Source organism: Saccopteryx leptura, chromosome X (genome assembly GCF_036850995.1).
Source record: "Saccopteryx leptura isolate mSacLep1 chromosome X, mSacLep1_pri_phased_curated, whole genome shotgun sequence".
In the NCBI taxonomy this organism is placed as follows: Eukaryota; Metazoa; Chordata; class Mammalia; order Chiroptera; family Emballonuridae; genus Saccopteryx; species Saccopteryx leptura.
Window position 1 is genome coordinate 109,582,827 of NC_089516.1, and position 12,324 is coordinate 109,595,150.

The 12,324-nt window shown below is 42.4% G+C and overlaps 1 protein-coding gene, 1 long non-coding RNA gene and 1 other non-coding gene across 3 annotated transcripts in view; 1 reads left to right on the forward strand and 2 right to left on the reverse strand.

Annotated features, from left to right (window-relative positions):
- Window positions 1-335: 335 nt before the first annotated feature.
- LOC136386595 (U6 spliceosomal RNA) lies at window positions 336-442 on the reverse strand. Its single transcript, XR_010747965.1, has one exon. It is a non-coding gene; the product is annotated as a U6 spliceosomal RNA (small nuclear RNA).
- Window positions 443-6,826: 6,384 nt separating this feature from the next.
- LOC136385708 (uncharacterized) lies at window positions 6,827-9,964 on the reverse strand. The gene is made up of 3 exons (XR_010747864.1): window positions 9,856-9,964; window positions 9,601-9,749; window positions 6,827-6,952 (listed from the first exon to the last, which is right to left on the reverse strand). It is a non-coding gene; the product is annotated as an uncharacterized lncRNA (long non-coding RNA).
- WDR44 (WD repeat domain 44) overlaps window positions 8,844-12,324 on the forward strand; it is a 103,441-nt gene continuing 99,960 nt past the window's right edge. Inside the window, exon 1 of the mRNA XM_066356870.1 lies at window positions 8,844-9,321. Coding sequence (XP_066212967.1) covers window positions 9,245-9,321 — 77 coding nt within the window. The 5' untranslated portion in view covers window positions 8,844-9,244. The remainder of the gene's footprint in view (window positions 9,322-12,324) is intronic.

Here is a 12,324-nt window from a genome sequence, read left to right on the forward strand (position 1 = left end):
GTCTCGGTTCCCACTATCAGCACTGCAGAGGCCTCCCTGATTCCTTGCCCTCTATGGGAAAAGCAGGTTTTCTGCTTTTCCCTTGGTTTCTCTTGTGGCTTGCCTGTCTTTGTGAGACACCAATAAACTGAATGGCCTACCATCCTCCAACTCTGCCATTTCTTTATTGTCTGTCTGCCCAAATTCAATGAGAGAACCTGCATGTGAATGGCTATGATGGTGGCCCCTGGCCATACATCCCTCTAAAGCCTTAAGTACCCAAAGCTTGAAACAGTTGAAATTTAAAAGTAAGCAAACAAAACAACTCCCTTGCAGCAAATTCTGCTAAAATACTTAACAATATCGAACAATTCACAAATTTGCGTGTTATCCTTGCATAGGGGTAATGCTAGTCTTCTCTGTGTTGTTCTAATTTTAGTATATGTGTTGCTGAAGTGAGCACAGGACTCGTGATCTGTAAAGTCCCTTCCAATTGCAGAGTCTATGAAATTCCAGTTGTTGCTGTTGAGTGTATATGCACATGCGGGCACATGTTAATTTGGTCATTGATATTTCTATATAAATGTTGGCCATTACATGAAGTTCCAGCAATTAAAAAATATATAAATATATAAATGAATGTTGTGGGAGAAAAACAAAAGATTTCTTCTCTAGTTTTTGACCTGGAGTTATTTTTGAAGCATAAAGTACATATATCTTAGTTTCTCTCTTTTTAGATCAGGCCATATGCTCTGCTTATTGTTTTGAAGAACAACATTATACTTAGTCCATATAATTAGAAGCGAACCTCTAACATTATACATTGCAGCTAGAAGCACCATACCAATCTGTCATTTCACAGTTGCTCTGGAAATTTTATGACCATTCCCTTTGTATGTTAGGCCTACTGTGCAGAAAATATGACTTTTTACCTGGTAGACTAATTATATTACAAGATTCACTTGTGGGTATTTTTTCCAAGTTTATCTTCTTAGTGGCACTTATTAAACTGTTCCATAAACTAAACTGTGTTTCAGAAGCTAAGAGTCTAAGCTAAGTTCCAGAAGCTAAGGAATAGACCCAGAACCCACAGAAATGCACTATATTAGGAACCAATCTCAAGTCTTAATTGTATAGAAGTCCACCTTGTATATGATTGGTTAGATATATCCTTGCACTATTTTCCCCTTCTATACAAAGTAATGCATATTCACTGATGAAAATTCAATCATTATATAAAGGCACCAATAAGGAACTAATCTCTCACTATCATTTTAATCAGCAACAAAAGACAACCACCATCATTGATATGTAAAACATTCTTCCAGAATTCTCTATGCTTATATACACACACATATATACATATATATGTAAATAAATTTACATAAGTGGGATTATTCCACATGCAGTATTGTATAACTGTTTTCATTTAACATATCATGAGCTCTTATCATGTGAGTGAATGTAGAGAATAAACCCTTATAACTTATGGTTAGCACATTATTCCTATCTGCTAGCAACCCTTCCTTGGAAAAAAAAACATCCATTACATACTCCATGTGGAGTAGAGATGTGTAAAAACATCCATTACATACTCCATGTGAAGCAGAGATGTGTGAAAACATCCATTACATACTTCCTCCAAGTGAGGAAGACAATCGCAGCAGTATCTCCCCACATAGGGTGTGGCAGGAAATCAGCTCAACTAGGCCTGACAAATGACAGTTAGCTAGAGGGATTACTAAAATCAATCAACATTGTCTCTGAGATTTAATATCTGCATACTGAGAGAAAGTCTCATGTACTTTGGGAAGGAGATTTGTTAACATATTGTAAACTGAAATTGCTTACAGCCATCTTTGCTGACTACAAAAAGGAAGTTATCTACAATAGGATAATTGAAGCCAAAGTACAAAAAGAAGCAGAGATAAGCAAAGATGAGAAGTAGACAAGGAGACTCTTGATATCTCTTGGACCCTGGATTCAGCACTGGACTATAGTCAGTGCTGCTATAAGGCAACATATGCTCTCTTAAAAACCACTGCACTATGCAGTTGTTCAATAAAACCCACTGGCTTTATGGAGGAAATGGGACTAAGAGTAGTACAACATTTAAAAACTTTGTAAGTGACACACACACAAAAAGATAGAAACCTAATAAAAATGTTAAATGGTTAAGAAATAAAGGCCCTGGCTGGTTTGCTCAACGATAGAGCATCAGCCCAGCATGTGTAAGTCCCACGTCCGATTCCCGGTCAGGGCACACAGGAGAAGCAGCCATCTGCTTCTCCACCTCTCCACCCTCATCTCTTTATACCTCTCTGTCTCTCTCTTTCTTCCCTTCCCTTAGCCATGTCAGGAAACGTTTGAGCATGTTAGCTCCAGGCACTAAAGATGGCTCCACGGCCTCGCCTCAGGCACTAAAATAGCTCGGTTGCTGAGCAACAGTGCAGTGGCCCCAGATGAGCAGAGCATCACCACCCTGTAGGGGTCTTGTTGGGTGGATTCCAGTTGGGGTGCATGTGGGAGTCTGTCTGCCTCCCTGCCTCTCACTTAATAAATAAAAAAAGGGGGAGAAGCCTGACCAGGTGGTGGCACAGTGGATAGAGCATTGGACTGGGATGCAGAGGACCCAGGTTCAAGACCCCGAGGTCGCCAGCTTGAGCGCAGGCTCATCTGGCTTGAGCAAAAAAAAAAAGCTCACCAGCTTGGACCCAAGGTTGCTGGCTCGAGCAAGGGGTTACTTGGTCTGCTGAAGGCCCCTGGTCAAGGCACATATGAGAAAGCAATCAATGAACAACTAAGATGTCACAACGAAAAACTAATGATTGATGCTTCTCATCTCTCTCCATTCCTGTCTGTCTGTCCCTATCTATCCCTCTCTCTGACTTTCTCTCTGTCCCTGTAAAAAAAGGGGGGGGGGAGAAAGAAATACAGCACTTTATTTTGAAAAAAGACCTGGCCTGACCTGTGGTGGCGCAGTGGATAAAACATCGACCTGGAAATGCTGAGGTCGCCGGTTCGAAACCCTGGGCTTGCCTGGTCAAGGCACATATGGGAGTTGATGCTTCCTGCTCCTCCCCCCCTTCTCTCTCTCCTCTCTCTCTCTCTCTCTCCCCCCCCTTTCTAAAATGAATAAATTAAAAAAATTAAGAAAAAAAAAAGACCTGAACTCTGCTTGTGGAAATGTGCATCAGCAGGGTTGCTGCCTGTGAGTTGTTGCAAGGTGATGAAAGGTTATCTGAAATCAGAGGGAAAGTTGTAACACTAGATGTGGATTGGTGAGACTCAAAACACAACGAACTGAGGTAGCTAGTAGATGTTTGAGGTGTGTGTGCATGTATTTTGTGTATTCCTAAATGACATAATGCTGGGTGTAGTTTTCTGCTTTCACCTAGTATCCCTGGCTAACAAAATTGCACATAAGCAAATGCAAAATTCACCTTATGTTCAAATTGTTCTCAACACATTAATCACAAAGAAACAGGCAAATGTTATTAGCAGCCTTTAGTTGATTATGTAAATGAATAAATTCCCATTTCTTGTTTAAGATAATTCCAATAAGCTTTCTTCCAGAGTCCTGAACAGTAATAATGGCTACTTCATATTGCATCACATGACAGTAGCACATTTTAAATCCCAGGGTAGCCTTTCTGTGTCTCTTAACACATTCGTAGACTATCTTTCTCTTTTAGTTCTTGTGCACTGAGAAATTGAAATTTCATTTTAATATGAACATAAACACACCATCATTAAGTTGAAGTGAATTTGAAAAAGGATATAAAGATTCCAAAGCCAAATAGAAATGTTTATTTTAATTTTTTTACTATTATAATCTGTAACACAACGAATGTTTCTAACAGATAATTGGTGGTTGATGATTATAGAATTTTATCTTGGCCCTGATAAGTCTAGTCAGTTTTAAAATTATGATACTTCAAAATCCATAAAAACTTTCACAGAGATTTCAATATTAAATGTTTTCATGTCAATATTGTATCTGAAATCACCTAACCCTGTACATAAAGAGTCTATGCACATTAGTGTTGTCACTGATGTTCTGAATAACTACCGCTGGGCTGGGCTGGAGGAAAACTGGCCCCTAGGATACCAGCAGTTTGTATTCTTTTTTTTTTTTTTTTTTTTTTCAAAAAGAGAGAGGGATAGACAGGGACAGACAGACAGGAATGGAGAGAGATGAGAAGCATCAATCATTAGTTTTTCATTGCGCATTGCAACACCTTAGTTGTTCATTGATTGCTTTCTCATATGTGCCTTGACCGCGGGCTTTCAGCAGTCCGAGTAACCCCTTGCTAGAGCCAGCAACCTTGGGTTCAAGCTGGTGGGCTTTTTGCTCAAACCAGATCAGCCTGAGCTTAATCTGGCAACCTCGGGTTCTTGAACCTGGGTCCTCTTCATCCCAGTCCAATGCTCTATCCACTGCGCCACCGCCTGGTCAGGCACAGCAGTTTGTATTCTTGCCAAAAGGCGACAGAAAGCAGCCCACAAAGTTGTTCCATACTCTATCTAGCTCAATGGTAGTCAACCTGGTCCCTATCGCCCACTAGTGGGCGTTCCAGCGTTCATGGTGGGCAGTAGCGGAGCAACCAAAGTATAAATAAAAAGATAGATTTAACTATAGTAAGTTGTTTTATAAGATTTATTCTGGCCTGACCAGGTGGTGGCGCAGTGGATAGAGCGTCTGACTGGGATGCGGAGGACCCAGGTTCGAGACTCCGAGGTCGCCAGCTTGAGCACGGGCTCATCTGGCTTGAGCAAAAGCTCACCAGCTTGAACCCAAGGTCTCAGGCTCGAGCAAGGGGTTACTTGGTCTGCTGAAGGCCCATGTTCAAGGCACATATGAGAAAGCAATCAATGAACAACTAAGTTGTTGCAACAAAAAACTGATGATTGATGCTTCTCATCTCTCTGTTCCTGTCTGTCCCTATCTATCCCTATCTCTGTCTCTGTAAAAAAAAAATCCAGGCCCTGGCCGGTTGGCTCAGTGGTAGAGCGTCGGCCTGGCGTGCGGGGGACCCGGGTTCGATTCCCGGCCAGGGCACATAGAAGAAGCACTCATTTGCTTCTCCACCCCCCCCTCCTTCCTCTCTGTCTCTCTCTTCCCCTCCCGCAGCCGAGGCTCCATTGGAGCAAAGATGGCCCGGGCACTGGGGATGGCTCCTTGGCCGCTGCCCCAGGCGCTCGAGTGGCTCTGGTCGTGCAGAGCAACGCCCCGGAGGGGCAGAGCATCGCCCCCTGGTGGGCAGAGCATCGCCCCTGGTGGGCGTGCCGGGTGGATCCCGGTCGGGCGCATGCGGGAGTCTGTCTGACTGTCTCTCCCGGTTTCCTGCTTCAGAAGAAAATAAAAATAAAATTAAAAAAATAAAAAATAAAAAATAAATCCAAACAAATAAAAAAAGATTTATTCTGACAAACAGCGAAAATCCAACATAAAGTACTTGGTAAGTAATTATTATTATATACTTTAACTTGCTGTAACTCTGCTTTATAAATTTTATAAAGTAAAGTTACTTCCCTACTTCATAAATCACCATTCCTGTGGAACCGGTGGGCAGTTAGAAAATTTTACTACTAACAGAGATACAAAGTAGGTGGTAGGTATGAAAAGGTTGACTACCCCTGCTCTAGCTTATGGAAGTCCTAAGTAGAATTCACGCTACGCAGATAAGGAAGCATAAAAGGTTTCCATAAACCCACCTTAGTCTTAGAGCTGTGTAGCTTTTAAAATCATTGTGAACAAGCTAGATGGGAAAAGGCTTTGTCCTCACTTATATCTGTAAGTATCATTCTGTTTTGGACCTGATTCAAATTATCAGTACTTTCAGTTGTAGAAATACTAACCTATGGACCAGGGGTTGGCAAAATTTTTTTGTAAAGAGCTTGAGAATAAATAGCCTTGGCCGGTTGTCTTAGTGGATAGAGCATCCGCCCAGCAGGGAGACATCTGGGGTTTGGTCCCGGGTTCAGTCCTGGGTTTAATCCCAAATCAGGGAACACATGAGAAGCGACCCTGTGCTTCTCTTCCCCTCACCCCTTTCTCTCTCTCTTCCTCTCCTGCAGCCAGTGGCTCAATTGGTTTGAGCATCAGACAGAGACAGGGTTACTGGGTGGATTCTGGTCAAGGTGCATGCAGTAGTCTGTCTATCTCCCATCACTTAAAAAAATAAAAATAAAGAGCTTGGAAGTAATTATTTTCAGCTTTGTGGGGCACAAATAGTCCTGGCTGTGCCAAAAAAAATTTATTTACAAAAACAGACAGCAGGACAGATTTGTCCAGTGTACCATAATCTGCCAACCCCTGCTTTGGGCCAATAGTTTTCATTTTCATGGTTTTAAATGAAGCCTTGGGTCAGTCTCTGGAGGCTTAGAGAGGCTAAGCAGGAAGGGACCTGGGCTCTCCCTGCTTCAACCAGAGAAGTTTTCATTTTTATAAGATATGGACATTTACATGAAATGAGTTCCTTTTAAAAGTGTTCCATTTCTAATAAGAAGAAAGATTCTTTGGACTAAATCTAAAACCCGCTGCTTCAAAACTGAAGAACAGATGTTTCAGGCAAAACAAATACATCTTTTCACATCTTTAAAACAGATGATAGTTACATGTTATTAACCAATGTTGCCCCAATAAATTTAATGTTTTTGAAAAGGATGATAGGCAGTCCTTATGTGTTTTAACATTCTCAGAAAAATTCACTTTCTCATACCATTGATAAAAGCATTTAAATAGACAACTTTAATAGCTTTAAAAATGTTATCAGCTTATCATTCCTATTCTATTTTGACTTTTCCTTTGTACAATGTTTAAGGTATCTTAAAAGGTCCCAGAGAGGTGGTCTGGTAGAGTGAAAAAAGCACCAAATTAGGACTCCGTATTTGTCTTCATCGCTAGATTGCGATCTCCTGGAAGACAGGAACTAAGTTGTCTTCTTCATTGTTGAATTATCCTCAGCACCTAGAATAGTACATGATAACAAACTTTAAATTTTAAGGCAAACATAAACTTACTATTAGATAACTAGGAGGAGAATAAATTCAGGTAGCTTATTTACTTAGATGTTTCCACAATTCCTAGAGAAAAAAATAATCTTTCCTAGTGAGAAATAAAACAAATAGTACTTTGAGACCCATTTTTGTACCTAGAAAATTAATATGTTTAAAATACATAAAAACTGCCCTGATCAGGTAGCTCAGTTGGTTAGAGCGTGGTCCTGATACACCAAGGTTGCTGTTGGATCCTTGTCAGGACACATACAAGAATCAACCAACGAATGCATAAATAAGTAGAACAACAAATCGATGTTTCTTTCTCTCTCTCTCTCTCTCTCTCTCTCTCTCTCTCTCTCCCTCTCCCTTTCTAAAATCAATCGATTTTTTAAACCTTAAAAACCACATAAAACAATTACTGGATTATGCCAAAAGTCATATCCTCACAATGGTCTACAGATCCCTTGCCTACAATTCTAAATTCCAAAAAGCTCTAGAAACCAAAAAGTTCTGTTTCCTATTTTTAGTAAATTATTTGATAGTCAAATTGACCTAACCTAAACTTACTTGGCAGTAGTATCTGACCTAAACTAAATGAGGCTATTTACTGGCATTTATTTACCCCATATGAATAATCACATGGTTTGCTGCAAAAAATATTACCATATTTAAATATACAGCATTTTCCCGGAACTCCCTGGGTTGTACAGTACACAGTACGTGGCATTTGGTTTTACACAAGTCTGCCAGACAACACCAGATCTTTTCCTGGTTCCTTTCCAAGGAGGAATCTAGAGTTTTATTCCAGCTTTTTTTAGTCCATTCCCCTGGTCCCAATCCAATCTTTTCTGCTGTCATCTCGAGCAATACTTGAGGCTGTGCAAACAGCTGAGACTCTTCCTGTCATGTCAGTGGGAGAAATAAATGTACTTCACTATCATATAGAAGGTTAATGTTATCACTTTGTCAGTGATCCATTGTTCAAGAAAGAACATCTTAGTCTTTTATAAAGAATGTATTTTCATCACTGGACATTGGGCAGTCAAGGGTTAGAATTTAGTTACTTTCTCTTAGCCATGCAAAGGTTTCTGCTCAGTATATAGTATCTACCATTTGACTGACTCCCATCTTGGCCACTATGTAAGAATTTCTCTCACATTAAGTGTGGACAGCAATGGACAATTGTACAGGAAAAAATAACCGGAGGCCTTAACTGGTTCAGTTCCAGTAATAAATCCATCATTATTTCATGAAACTGGCACACTCCCCACGTATCTTTCATGGACCCCACCCTGTGGCCCGCAGGACCATTATCTAGGGATCTCAATTAGAGTAAATAGGGCGCGCTATTCCTGTAACACTAGAGGTGGTGGACCTGCCTATGCCCCAGGGTGGGCTATTCTGGGCATGGATAAATTAAGAGGATGTAAACGCAAACTGCAATGCCAATGTTTCCCAAGAGCATTTCCTCTTAAGAAAAAAAAACCAAAAAACAGAAAAACAAAAACTCAAATCACCCCTGAAAATGCCTCTCTCAGGAACCGCAGAATTAGAGGGTAAGAAGCTCTACTGGACCCCCACCTACATCGGGCGCCCTCCCTCAGAGCCGGGGTACCACTCAGCTCCTGCGCAGGTTCTAGACTCCTCCCTTCTGGAGCTCATCCCCACCCTTCTGGGCTACTTCCGGCCTTCACCAAACGCCCTCTACGCGCTTCCGTCGTTTTGATAGGCTTCTGGGACCGAAGAAATCCGAGCTCTGCCTCTCTGGGACCGCCCCCTTTTCTCTTCGCCCCGCCCACGCTTTAAACAGCCCCGCCCGAAATCTCGCGAGGGTAGGTGCGCGTCCGTATTTTGCGGCCAACTAGCTCTAGCAGCTGCTGTAATTGCTGCTGCGGGAGAAACTGGAGCTGCTGTACTCCTCGCGCCCGCCCTCCCTGACTGAGGAGAGCCACCGCCTCTTCTCTCGCTCTCCTTATACACCTATTGCCGGGAGCGGCGGCAGCAACAGTCCCTGGACCCGGCGCCGTCTCATCTCATCAGACGACCGCTTTGCCGGTCATTCCCGCAGCCGGCAGCTGACGGCGAACCCCCCCTCCCCGGGCTCCTAGCCGGTTTCTCGCCCCAGATCTTCTGCTCCCGACTCTTCCTCGCGCGGGACACTCCTCCCCACGGTCTCGCCGGGGTGGAGGACGACGAGGAGGAGACGAGAGTCACCCTCCCAGGCGGCGTCGGCCCCCTCACCCGCGGGTGTGTCCTATAAATGGCGTCGGAAAGCGACACCGAGGAATTCTTTGATGCCCCTGAAGATGTGCACCTAGGGGGCGGCTACCCTGTAGGGTAAGTAGCCTTGGCCCAGAAACTGGGCGTCGCGGTCCCCTGGCTTCCCCTGTGCCTTCCCCCTCCACCCCTCACAGGTCCCGCTGTGTCCGCCCCGCTGCTCCTCTGTCTCGGGCGCTTCAGAGTGAGTCGGGGGTGGGGGATCACCCACCCCGGGCAAACCCCTTCCTTTCCCTGGTGAAAGGCGCCCGTTCTCGTCTTGTCCGGCTTTCTGCGAGGTGGGACAGCTGACATGCCTGAGAGCCGGCAATTGGTGTTTGTGGGGTTCTCAGAGCTTACCTTTGAAACATCCGTTTTCGCCGTGGAGACCGTAGATTAAAGGAGCAGTGACAGAAGAAATTGCATTTTCCATGTTGTTCTTTTGCCACTAACTTACCTATTCGTTTTAGAGGTAGTTGTAACTCTCCCGATTTGCCGTCCTGTTTTCCCTGCACAGAAAGAAAAGGAGCGGCGGCAAGGGTTGGGTGTTTACTTGGGCAAGTGCTCCTAACTGATGTGCTCTATCAACAGTGTTTTATTAAAATACCACCTTACCGCGAGGGAAAGGAAATCGAAGGTCCTTTACCATTACTGAGAATGCGGTCTTAAAAGGGAGCCGCACAGAAGTGTACACAGCCGGCTACAGAAACAAACAAGTGCTGAGTAATCTGGTGGTTTGGAAGGAGAGCCACGGCTTTGTGCTCTTTATCTAATTCTGCAAGATGTTTTAGTGGTGATTAATATGGGAGATTCTGAGTAGGAAGTACCGTAGTTGGAAAGCTTCCCTTTACTGGGACTTCTCATTACCCGCTCCTCCACTATTCAAAGTTGGAATAATGTTTATAGCGATTTCGCCGAACTTTTCTATGGACTTGCGTGGGACTAGAGGTGGTAAAATATATTTTCATGCTGTAAGAACTTGAGAATTGGTAACATTTGTATGTTAATGTAGGGCACTAATATGGTTCCGGGAGTCAACTGCCATCAATTTTCAAGCTTACCCTTTGGCAGAAAGACCTTCTTTGATGCAAATAAAGTTATTTGCACATCCTAGAAGTCGTTCTAAAGCTTAGTATATAATGTATTACCAAAAAATTACAGCAAAAAAAAGTCAAAGAAATGTACGTTGGTAAATCGCTGATGGTTATGTTTCCACCAACACTATTATGGGATTTTGGGGTGGCAATGGCTAGTCTTGAGATTGCTCTGAATCTACTTTGAATTCAATATCAGAAACAAGTTCATAGCTAGATTGTAGAGAATAGAAAACACATTAGGATTTCCAAATGCATTGGATCCCCTTGTGTTTTTCCCTCAAAGTTCAGGTTAAATGAGAGACCTAATAATGCTTTAGTACTTGTGTGTGTATGCATGTGTGTGTGTGTGGGGGGGTAACAATCGATGTATAGAATTGTAATGAGTTTAGAACTATGTGAATAGTGTTTTCCTAATGAATAAGGCAAATTTAATTTTGAGGGGCAGTCATATCTCAGGACCTGTGTGAACTGCCAAGTTTAGCACCTGGCACAAAGAAAGAACTCAAAAGTTCATTCCCTTCTTCCTTTCTTGGAATTAGCAAAATTCATTTCATACAGCGCTTACTCTGAGGAAGTATGCAGAACTTGAAGATATTTAATTTGTCTAAACCAAACGAGTCATTTTGATAGAATTAATAGTCATTTCTTCCCTAATGGGACGAGATAGCTTCTCAAGCTCTTTGATCCTTCCACACCAGGTGAAAAGTAAAAACATCCCTCGGCAGACCCGACCCAGTGTTCTCATTTTAACTGTAACCTGCCCAGATGTTTCGCTTGTTGAGCCTTATGAATAAAACTGTTGTGCCAGTCTAAGTTTCACTGCTTCACCCTTTAATAGGGGATTTGTGAGAGAATTAGGTTCACCTGGAGAACTGCATCTGAAAGGAACTAGCAGGTACTGGGTGGAGAGCAAAAGGTTGGCATAATTAACATATCCTCTCCTTTGTCACAAGTTTTGTCATTTGCATAAAGTACTGTGTGAGAAGACTTGACTGGGTAAACTGACAACCTAGAAATGCAGTGAGAAATCTTGACTGTTGGAAACAGATGGTGTCACTAGATACGTGGTCATCAGAAATATCTTTTGTCCTTTGATGTGAAGCGCAGTAGCACACCATGCAAACTTTTAAGAGGTTAACCGATTGAGTCCGGACACTTTAAAAAGTGTTTCTTGCTATTGTATGTTCTAGGGTACACAGACCATTTCATCAAATTTGTGGTAAACTGAGTAGGTAGTTGAGAATTATCTCATTTTTGTTTATCAGTGGAATCCAAATACACAATCCATTTCCTAATACTGATTTCATCTATTTCCCCTCCAATGGTGTCTTCAGGTTTATTCTACTCTTTGAAAGCAAACTTAATAAGTTAAAAATCAGCCCAATTTTTAAAGAAAGCCTTTTGATTCCAGTGCAGCCTGCTTTTCCACAGTGACAGATCATCTCCACTTGTCCAGCTTTGCAATACTATATACCACATATCCAGTGCTTTATTGTGATTGGCTTTTAGGTCAGGTTTCCTTTTTACATATGAGGAACCTTATGCTCAAAGAGGTTAATGAATCAGCCTAGGAGACAGTGCAGCCCTACAGTGTGTGTGTGTTGTGTGTAGGGTATTCTCCCCCAAGAGATTCTGGAGTGAGATACTTTAGGACTAACTTGCTGAATTGAACTGACACATCTATTTAAAACCAGCAGCTCAAAACTTTTCAGTTCTCTTGGCTAGAAGTTCCCACTTTCTCTTTTAGGAATGTGCATTTTCTTTTGTCACATAGGAATTTTATAAGATCATCACGTGCTACAGGGACATCTAGTTAAACTCCTTCACATAAAATGGTGTGGAAACCAAAGCCAGGAAAGTGACTTGTCCAAGGTGCCACAGCAAGTCAATAGCAGAGTTAGGACTAGAATCCAGGTCAGTTTCAGTATAGTGTTTTTTTCTGCTAATGTGCTGTCTTTTGATAAAGCAGGAAGGAGAGGAGGAAGTA